General features: G+C 40.6%; 2 protein-coding genes across 3 annotated transcripts in view; one reads left to right on the forward strand and one right to left on the reverse strand.

The window, feature by feature from the left end:
* Positions 1-318: 318 nt before the first annotated feature.
* LOC119896303 (tubulin alpha chain-like) lies at positions 319-4,255 on the forward strand. Its single transcript, XM_038709749.1, has 4 exons — positions 319-380; positions 2,371-2,593; positions 2,767-2,915; positions 3,089-4,255. Exons 1-4 carry the CDS (start codon positions 378-380, stop codon positions 4,061-4,063), a joined length of 1,350 nt encoding a protein of 449 aa, XP_038565677.1. The 5' UTR covers positions 319-377; the 3' UTR covers positions 4,064-4,255.
* Positions 4,256-5,648: 1,393 nt separating this feature from the next.
* The window catches only part of LOC119896304 (receptor-type tyrosine-protein phosphatase-like N), a 19,084-nt gene continuing 13,940 nt past the window's right edge, over positions 5,649-10,792 (reverse strand). Inside the window, exons 10-13 of one of the 2 annotated variants that reach the window (XM_038709750.1) lie at positions 10,741-10,792; positions 8,487-8,551; positions 7,716-7,789; positions 5,649-6,342 (exon numbers count right to left, since the gene is read on the reverse strand). The exon at positions 10,741-10,792 is cut by the window's right edge and continues 2 nt beyond it. In XM_038709750.1, the coding sequence (XP_038565678.1) occupies positions 6,271-6,342; positions 7,716-7,789; positions 8,487-8,551; positions 10,741-10,792 (263 nt within the window). In that variant the 3' untranslated portion in view covers positions 5,649-6,270. The remainder of the gene's footprint in view (positions 6,343-7,715; positions 7,790-8,486; positions 8,552-10,740) is intronic. The other variant, XM_038709751.1, reaches the window with a different exon arrangement.

Consider the following 10,792-nt stretch of genomic DNA (forward strand, 5'->3'; position numbering starts at 1 on the left):
TCTCCTTACATTGATTTCGGATGCGTCTAGAATTCGTTTCACATCATAAATACAGAAGTCTTAAACGTGTGAATTATGATTATATAAGAGGCACAAATTATTAGGGCTATAGCATCTGCCCTGCCTCCAATAGAAGATAAACGATTCAAATTTCCATCGGGTGACGCAGCTAAACTCTACGAAGTGGAATATTCCGGGCCGAACCTGAACGCAGCAGCGCCTAACGTTCGCTCCCGCCGAGTAGAAACTCAAATCGTCACTCTGGCCCCGCCTCCTCGAGAAAGTATAAATAACACCCGCTCTCCGCCGTCTCCCTCAGTACTGCCTTCAGCAACCGATTCTTCAACGTCGGCAAGAAGGAGAAAAACAGTCAGAAAATGGTGAGTATTGATCCGTAAATGCGTTTAAAAACTCGTACTCGGGTTTTAAAAAAAGTGAGTAAGAATCAGGTTGTCGCTGGTGTTAAAAGAGCGCAATGTTTATAGTTAAATATTCAGTTTTGATTCAAATGTTCATATAACGTTAAGGCTCCGACGTTATGTTATATGTGGCTGTGTTCACGATCCCCTGTGTTTCTTAACGTTAATATCGTGTAACGGGGACAAACTACGTTTACGTTACTGGCGCAGTTTCAAAAAAAAATGAGCGCTAAAATTACAATTAAACGCGTCGGTTTTATCTTACGCCAATCTTACAAATAACGTCGTACTCGTTGAATAAATAACGTCTTACTGATGTTAAAATAAGTCGTTTCAGGAACGTTAGTCGGTAGAAAACCGTGTGCGCATGTGGCCGATTGTGCACAGACGCCATCAGATAACGCCCTGTCCGTGAACGCCACACAAAGGTAGGGCTTTGCTGCAGAAGCGGCGGCAGCAGCAGCAGTGTGGGGGCAGGGGGGACGGGAGCCTCTTCCTGTCTGTGTTTTTCCCCCTCTTCCTCCCTGTTGGGTGTCTTTTACTGATCTGCTGCTCCTCTGGTCGGGAGGGGCAGGAGAGTTGACCCACCACAGGTCTGCAGTAAGCCGCTGTATGTGACTCAGCACACACAATTCATCAGGCCTAAAGATATCATGGCCCGAGGCGAGGGATTTTAGAAAGACTCCCGCCGAGTGTGCAGTGTTTGAAAGTGCATGAATGACACTGGATTTTAATAAAGATTATAATGAAAATTAAGTTTAAAAGCTGCAACTAACTGTTATTGTTCAATTTCTAGACCACTGGAGTAGTTATGTGGTCCACAAGATGAATGGTGCACAATGGCAATTTTCCAAAGCCAAAGATGACGTACCTCCAATTTCTTGCTTTGTTCACAATCCAAATTGAGTTTACTGTCAAAGACACCAGAAAATATTCACGTTTAAGAAGCTAGATTCTTTTTTTTTTTAAATGACTAAAATCGACTATGAAAATAGTTGCAGATTAATTTAGTAGTTGACTCATAGATTGATCTAAACATTTATGATGGCGTCCCTAAAAATTTAAGGCTGTGACAATTTGTGTTGGAGTTTTGAATAAAAAAAGAAATCTAAATCATGATTCTACATTATTTTGTTCTCTCACACAGCTGTTAATTTACTGTTACAATTTTCTTTCATTACAAAATGTTTTTTAAATTGACTGACTGAAATGAGGTCCAAGGGGGCAGAAGGGAGTGACTGTCAAATTTTTTTTTTAAGTATTCACTCAATATGGCAATGTTAATGATTCTTCACCAGATCTGTGCAGCTGTACATTAATGCACATTTGCAGATACAACCATACACTTGCATATAAACATGCTTAAGCTTTAAAAAAGACCAAAAACAACAATATACAAATAAAGACTTGAGTCGTCATCTGTTCACTAAGTTCAGTATTGTACTGCTGCTTTCAGCCTGTTTTCTTGATTGATCAGTCGATTAATTGATCAATGTAAAATTAAACTGCAACTGATTTTATGTAATTTATCAATGGCTGCACTTCGGACATTTAACACACAAAAAATTTGTTTTATGAGGGATGTTGATTAGGAAAACTTTCAACCCTATTAAGCTGCAAACCGATTAAACCGGGAGAACTACAGTGAACGCATGAAGCAAGAATAACTGCATGATTATTAATACATGTAAAATTAATACTAAATATCATCACGATTGTGCTGTGGCGTTTCTTTTTATAATAAAACCAGGCCATCTCGTGTAGAGGCTCTGAGGAGTTAACGTGTTATCTGGGTCAGTGTCTGCACTGCAGAGGACGAGCTGATTGATACAGAGCAGGAACTTTCAAAATGCGAAGTGTATCTTTATATGAGAGGTGAACATTTACTCTAACAAATATTTACAAATACTATATTGCCTCTAAATGAGATTTCTTTCTCTTTTCTCTACAGCGTGAGTGTATTTCAATGCATGTCGGCCAGGCCGGCGTCCAGATGGGCAATGCCTGCTGGGAGCTTTACTGCCTGGAGCATGGAATCCAGCCGGACGGTCAGATGCCCAGCGGCAAGACCATGGGAGGGGGAGACGACTCCTTCAACACCTTCTTCAGTGAGACTGGAGCCGGCAAACACGTTCCCAGGGCCATCTTTGTGGACTTGGAGCCAACGGTCATAGGTAAAATTAAATAAGAGTCCGCTGCTGCCTTTCATTGTGGGGGAGTCATTTCTTTAATGCACACACAATATTACAGATCTTGTATTTGGTGCTAACTTTGAGTTTGAGAAAGCTCCTGTGGACACCTGTTGATTAGCGCATCACTGTAAGTCCGTTTTCTCGTTCTACCTCAGATGAAGTACGAACTGGAACCTACCGCCAGCTTTTCCACCCCGAGCAGCTGATCACCGGTAAGGAGGACGCAGCCAACAACTACGCCCGCGGTCACTACACAGTCGGCAAAGAGATCATCGACCTCGTTCTCGACAGGACACGCAAGCTGGTGAGCTCAAGATCCTCAGGATGTGTGATGTGTGGCGTTTGTTAATGGGGAAACCGTACAGACCTTCCACACCATTGTTCAGCCAATCAGCATCTGGTGGCAGTTCTCGAGGGAGGTGTGCGTTTTTTGTTTACGTTCAAATATATCAACAATCCTTCTGCTTAACTTTTCAGGCTGACCAGTGCACAGGGCTCCAAGGATTCCTCATCTTCCACTCCTTCGGAGGAGGAACCGGCTCTGGCTTCACCTCTCTGCTGATGGAGCGTCTCTCTGTCGACTACGGCAAAAAGTCCAAACTGGAGTTTGCTGTTTACCCCGCCCCCCAGGTGTCCACGGCCGTGGTGGAGCCCTACAACTCCATCCTGACCACCCACACCACCCTGGAGCACTCTGACTGCGCCTTCATGGTGGACAACGAGGCCATCTATGACATCTGCCGCAGGAACCTGGACATCGAGCGTCCCTCCTACACCAACCTCAACAGGCTGATTGGACAGATCGTCTCCTCCATCACAGCCTCCCTGCGCTTCGACGGCGCCTTGAACGTGGACCTGACGGAGTTCCAGACCAACCTGGTGCCCTACCCACGTATCCACTTCCCACTGGCAACCTACGCCCCAGTTATCTCAGCAGAGAAGGCCTATCACGAGCAGTTATCAGTGGCTGATATCACCAACGCCTGCTTCGAGCCAGCCAATCAGATGGTGAAATGCGACCCTCGCCACGGCAAGTACATGGCCTGCTGTCTCCTGTACCGTGGCGATGTGGTGCCCAAAGATGTCAACTCCGCCATCGCCACCATCAAAACGAAACGCAGCATCCAGTTTGTGGACTGGTGTCCCACTGGCTTCAAGGTGGGCATCAACTACCAGCCTCCCACTGTGGTTCCCGGAGGAGACCTGGCCAAGGTGCAGAGGGCCGTGTGCATGCTGAGCAACACCACCGCCATCGCAGAGGCCTGGGCTCGACTCGACCACAAGTTTGACCTCATGTACGCCAAGAGGGCCTTCGTCCACTGGTACGTGGGAGAGGGGATGGAAGAGGGAGAGTTCTCAGAGGCCAGAGAGGACATGGCTGCACTGGAGAAGGATTACGAAGAGGTGGGAACCGACAGCGTTGGCGAGGAGGATGAAGGCGAGGAGTACTAGGTCACAGAGCGATCTGTAGCTCGCTCCCATCGCAGTCCATCTGTCCCAGGAAGTGAAGCCGAACACCAAAAGTGTTTCGTTGCCAAGAAATATTGGACTCATTCCTTTTTAATTCTGCACATTCCAGTGAGCTACGTGAGTTTCATGCCCCAGCGTTAATAATGCAAACTAATAAAAGACATTAAGTCACTACTTGTCCCGTGTTTACTTCTGACAGCAGCAGGTTCATCTCAGCGGCACCTAAACTAGGAAACATTAAAGAGGTTGGAGCCAGTGAGTTTTTGATGCTTTGGCTCTCGAAACGTTTGCTGAAAAACAAATGAAGCCTTTTGTGTCCTGTGAGTATTTGGTATGAGCATTAGCTGCAACTTCAATTAACAAGGGCGTGACTTTGTGTTGGAAAGTGGAGATGAGACGATCCACATTTGGTCCATATTTAAATTGCATGTTTTCTTACTGCGCAGTTAATCCTCTTTCAAGCTATTTTCATTTGTAAGAAAGGGGGGGGGGGCAAAAAGGGTGTTTCTTTAAAACAAATGCTTCCAAAAAGTGATGGGACTGAACATCCATTTCATGAAGTGGTTAATATAAAACCTGGGACTGGAGTGACCGCGTGTGTCGTCCGGACCAGGCTAAACCCTGGAGCAGCAGCAGCAGGTAAACTGGTGCGATGAGATTTGTGGGCCAGTATTTGTACATATCCTAGTATGACCCAAGCTGTATTTATATAGACGTACGAGTCGAGCCGCGACTAAATCAGCGTGGCCTACACGGCTGGTTAGCCTAGCCTGTTGCTATGTCGTAACACTTACCGTAAAGTAGCATCCACTGCTGAAACGTCTGAAGCTTTATGATGCGCTCAGTTAATGTGTGTTCGCAGAAAACAGAAAATACAAAGACATATTGGAACAGGGTAGAATAATAAAAATACAAAATAAAACAAACTCATTGTATGAGGAAAATATAAATTACTATATAGACTTTAGAATTTGACTAATGATAATTATTGATTGGCTGAGTCAGTTGAGGAAAAAAGACCATGTCTCCTAATATGGGTGTTCATACTTTGAAAAAAATATATCAATAAAGCAACTTCTATCCAGACTTGTTGAGAATAAGTAGTAAAATAACTAATGGGTTAAACTTCTAGTTTACAGAAAGAACATTTAACATAAATTTGTTGTGAAATGTGAACATTTCATATGGATTTTTACTTTTCACATACTGTTAAAAAGCCCCGACACGAACTTCATATTTCACCAACACAGCTGATTAATTCATTTTATCTTAAATTCAAATACAACACTTAACAGGATACTTTGACAGACGTAGTACAAACGTTTTATTGAATGTGTCGGAACAACAATCAACAAGGACTGCAGTAGTTCTTAAAACACCGAACATATTTTAAAAGTCTTTTAATAGACATTTAGAAGATTATTAACATAAAAGATTAACTTTGACTTCTGCAGCCTCATTTTAACTTTTGATTTGAGTGCATTTATTTAGTTAAGTTACTTGTTATGCATATGTTTGTGTGTACAGCTGTTTATTGTAAGTACATTAAGTCATAGAAGACACACAGCTGATTGCAGCACTTAAACACGAAAAGATTTATTTAAGGACTCACATATACAAAATAGCTTTTCTTTTTTTCATAGAATAGCAATTTCTCTTCTTTCTTTCTTTTTTTTTTTAATTTTCTGATTTGCATGAGGTAACAACACTATATCCAGTGATGATGGCACACAAAGAGAAGGACGGTACGGTGTTTTTATTTTCTGCAGGTGTTAGTCAGGTGTTAGAGAGGAAGGGAAGCTACAGATGTGCAATCAATCAGAATTCACCCCTAACCGCATTGCAAAACATCCTGTACTTAACCAGGGATCTTTTAACACTTTTTTCCCATCAATAATTTTACCTTGACAAGAGAGACAAAAAACAAACATGATGACCCAACAGTAGCACAATTTCAACAAACAACCAACCCGCTTTCATTTTTAACACTTCTTTTTTTGCATCTCTAACCCCTGAACAAATATTTAAAAATCCGTCCTAACCTTAAAGTCGCCTGATTCTAAACCTTATTTCCAAATTGTTTTTAAATCTTTATGTTTCAGAGGGCAGATGGAGAAGCACTTCTTCATGATAATCATAGAGAGAAAAGGCAAGTTATGACAGGGCGAGGGTGCGGGGTCATACTGGTTTCACTGGGGCAGAGCTTTGAGGATGGCGTTGACCTCCTCAGCGACGGCTGTCAGGGCGAACTCAAACTGGTCCTGGGAACAAGAAGCCATACATGTTAGGACAGAAAATTACCTTTCACAGCTAACGTGAGGCAGGTGTGTCTGAACTAAATGATATAATATAAGAAAGGACAAGCTGAATAAAATTGTTGGGTTCAGTAATTATATTGTGCATCTCTACTCTTCAGTTCTCCAACATTATTAAAAATCTCTGTTTACTTAATTTTCCATCCCATAACCCCCAGTTTGTACCTCTCCGTAACATCGGGAGGGGACACGGCCCCCTCCCTCAGCTCCGGGTACTGGCCGTAGGCGGGATTTGAACCTTAGACACTGCACCACTGGCGCCTTACGGTCACTGTCAAACCAGCCACGCCACCAAGTCCCCTTCACATTTAAACCTTTTCTCCGGGCGCTTTTATCTTCTCACTTTTAGGGTTGTGGCCTTCAAAAGTCACTGAGCCTCGAACCCAGATCCCCCATTCTGAGCTGTATGCCCAGAGAGATGAACTCTGTTTCTTGGTGCTTTTCACTTTTTCCTTTAAACGTCAGCTTTAAAAACACTCATCTTCAAATGGGGATTGAACCCAGAGCCTCAGACATGCCAAACATGCTTCCAACACACTGAGCTATTGGTTGAGACAAACAAACTTTGTGTCCTGGTGCTTTTAAATCTTCCATTCAGACATCAGCTTTCAAAATACTAATCTTCAGCTGAGGATTGAACCCAGAGCCTCAAGACCTCCAAAGCATCCTCCGTGGATTTTTTTCACTCCTTGCTGTAGACAGCGAGCTTCAATCGAATCTAAAGCCTCAGAGCATCCGTTTTATTTTGTTCAGATTTTGTCTTCTTATTTCTTCCACCTTGTCGAAACCTCAAGAGCTCATGAGTCTGAAGTTTGTGTCCTCCTGAACTACTTGATCTAAGACACACAAGAGCTTTTCTGTTTTTCCTTTGGACATCTGTCTTTAAAATTCACAAATTTAACAACCTCCTTAAATGCCTGGGACAATGAACTCATCGTTTTATAAGCCTTTTAGGCTTTCTTCTGGACGTTGGCCTCAAAATTCTTCAGAACTTCTGACCAGTCTTTTAACTACTCGATCGTAGACTCACCACCACCTCTTCTTTCTCAGAGCCTTCTACTTTTTCCTTCAGACATACAACTTCGAAATTGTCAGTCAACAGAACTCCAACACCCCGAGCTGTTCGATCCGAGGGATTCATCGCGTGACCGTATATGTTCAGGTCCTCTTCTCTAACCTTTATTCCATTGGTTCCCACCTCAAGAACAAAACTTGAGCTTCCACTTCTAATTTCCACTGAGACAGAAGCTACTTTGGGCACATTCTTCAGTAACCTTTATCTACTCATGAAGTTCAACAGCACACACAGTTGGACAGACCTTGGTGCGAACCATCCCAGGCCTCTGGTCTCGGACATGCTCTAGCGTAGCAGCGATGTCGATCTCTTTCACACCTGCAGCAGAAAAGGTAACACACATTCATTGCACCAGTAACACGCACACTTATGCATCCTCAGAAAGCGTGCAATACTTTAACCTTTGGCCCCGTAGAGAGACCAGAGTTCACATCCTGTCCCTGTCAATTCAGATTGTAGCAAATATATATAATTATAATAACATTTTATTAAGTTTATGTGTAAAAAATATATTTTTAAGTGTCAGATCAGAAATGGACTGGGCCAAAATCGATCCATTGGCTGAGATCCAAAATACATATATATGTTTCAAAATATTGGATGCCTTTAACCATTTTTTTATTTTTATTAAAACTCTGCCACTGGAAAAATATAGGGATTTAAGGTCAATATATTGTTTTTATGAATATGATGTTAACCCATAACAATTTTACAGTTGATGGATTTGACATTCAAAATAAGACCATACGTTTGGACAAAGGGACCAAGATATTATGAGTTTCACACATTAATAAAGAGATAAGATAAATAACAAAGCGACTCAATCTCTGATTTACAAATTGAACATTGAGGAGACATCAGGTCTAAACTTGTGATCAAATCTTAATCTGAACGTCCTTCACTTTGTTGGGATCAAAAAACTGATTGAATAATGGTGGGAAAAAGGCAGTGTGACACTGACTGTCAAGAGAGGTGAAAACCCTTCTGATATGAGCATTACTACAGTAAAGCTCACCTTTAGCCATGCGATTGAGAACCATGTCGATCAGGATGTAAGTCCCAGTCCGGCCTGTACCGTCACTAAAGAAACAACACAAACCAAACTTTAATAAATAAAACTAATTGATTAAAAATTCTACTTGAGATATTAAAAACAAACTTACAAAGTGCTTTAAAATGCAAATATCACATAGGAAATGTTAGACAACATCTGAATATAGAAACAAAATTTCTATATATTATTTATTTCTAATCTTATTAAAGGACAGGACCAGAGTTGATGGTGTAATGTTGCATATGTCTGCCACCTGGAGGATTTAAGTGGTACTACAATGGAGTGCAGGTCTAAATTACAGTTGTTTTCTTTTGCCAACATGCGTCGGTCAAAGCTGAAACAGAATGATGATAAATGTCGTGCATTTCAGCACTAACCACATTGAGACATATTGAACATCTTAGCAGAATATTTACGTCTATGTGCGTAGTGTTTTGAAAAAAGTGTTGTTTAGAGCTGCGATCTGACTGTAAAGCAGAAAATGTGCTTTACAGTTTAGCAGAATTGGTTCAGATGGTTGGTGCATGCAGGTTGTGGTCGTTGTGACAACTGAGAAAAACTGCATTGCAGCACTGAAATTTCAGAAATTAGTTTTTCAACTTTTTATCTTAATTATTTATAGTAAATGACTATATGCAATGATATAGAAAAAAATTAAATAGTAATTTATATTAAACAAAAATTCTGCATTTCTGATTTATTCTTGTTACATAATACTTGCGTACAGTCAATAAAGTCAAAATCTGTTATTCTTAGTCTATAATGAATTTATGAGATTTATGTGAAAAATCATTCAAGCTTTAAAGATAAAAGTTTATCATTTATGTATAATGCTCCCTGGTGTTAGTGTTTTGGTTGAACAAGTTTGTTTGGAGACGTGTATGAAGTGTGTTGGTGGTTTGAGTGAGTTTCGGAGTTTTTTTCAATTCACACACTGTCAAAACTCTTCACGCAGTCAGCGAAACAGAAGTATATGTGGACCAAAGTATGAATCATTTTTCATTGCTTTTACACAAAATGCATTCAATGACTACTTTCTCCAAAATCCATGAACTCTTTTCTCATTACTACTTCACCACCTGCAAAACTCTATATATCTGCAGCACATTTCAAAACAGAATTATTGCAAATATGCTGCATTTTTGCAGCAACCAGACTGAAATATATCGAAAACCTTTTACATTTACGTACATTTTATGTTTACAGGTTTTACTGTAAAACTGCAAGCTGAGTGTAAAGCAGGAAATGTGCTTGTATTTTAGCAGAATTGCTTCAAGTGGTTGATGCTTCTATTACAAGTTGTGGTCACTGTGTCTCACGTACCAGTGTTACTGTGTAAACAACTGAGAAAAACTGCATTGCAGCGCTGAAATTTCAGGACCTTTTTATCTCCAAGTAAATTGCTGAATGCAGTTTTTCTCAGTTGCTTTGGTACATTTCTACAATCGTTCACAGTTTCTTATTGACATCATAACAGATATCTTCATCAATTTACCATAGTACACAAAAAAAAGTAATGCACATGTAGAAAAAATTATTTGCACATTATTACATGTTCAACCATTTTGCATGTAGCGACTTATGCAATGAACTTATGACTAGATGTTTTGGGGGCAACAGAGAACCAGTAAACTGTAATACATTGTAATCAACATGACATACAGTAAGCAACTGATAATGTAGGAAACAGCAGACAATTGTACATAATCATTTGCATAAATGTGTCAAAGCGTTTGCCAATTTCACAAATTGATTGAAATTACTTTTACATATGATGTGCACACGTGACTAGATGATTCAATTCTGATCTGAGAAATGATTAATCTGATCTGATTTATATGAAAGATCTGTCACATTTCGAAGATAAAGTTAATCAAATTTAGATAATGCTTCCTGTTGTTAGTGTTTTGTAGGTCAGTGTGTTATGATTGACAATGGATGCTTTCTGAGTGAGACTTGTTGCCAGTGTTTTGGTTGAACAAGTTCATTTTGAGACTTGTATGAAGTGTTTCGGTGGTTTGAGTGACTTTTGCAGGTGAGATTAATTGTCTGGCCAAGATGCATGTTGGTAATTTAGACTGTATGAAGAGTTTTGTGAAAAGAAGTGGCTTCAATTTTGACCATTGCATGTTAGAAAAAAACAGAAAACTTCTTTCGTAGTTATTATTTTTATATTTTATCTTACTGATTAAAATTCAAGATGTTCACGGTTTACCTGCAGTGCACGATGATGGGGCAGGATCGTCCTCGGTAGCACTTATTCACCT

This window comes from Micropterus salmoides, unplaced genomic scaffold, assembly GCF_014851395.1.
Source record: "Micropterus salmoides isolate LMB-PRFRI ecotype aquatic unplaced genomic scaffold, ASM1485139v1 Ms_hic_scaffold_912, whole genome shotgun sequence".
Classification (NCBI taxonomy): domain Eukaryota; kingdom Metazoa; phylum Chordata; class Actinopteri; order Centrarchiformes; family Centrarchidae; genus Micropterus; species Micropterus salmoides.

What these genes read in the sequence shown, in the direction of transcription:
- LOC119896303 (XM_038709749.1), top strand. An exon ending in CTTGGAGCCAACGGTCATAG is followed by an intron (nt 2,594 to 2,766) that starts GTAAAATTAAAT and finishes GTTCTACCTCAG; the next exon opens with ATGAAGTACGAACTGGAACC. An exon ending in TCGACAGGACACGCAAGCTG is followed by an intron (nt 2,916 to 3,088) that starts GTGAGCTCAAGA and finishes TTAACTTTTCAG; the next exon opens with GCTGACCAGTGCACAGGGCT.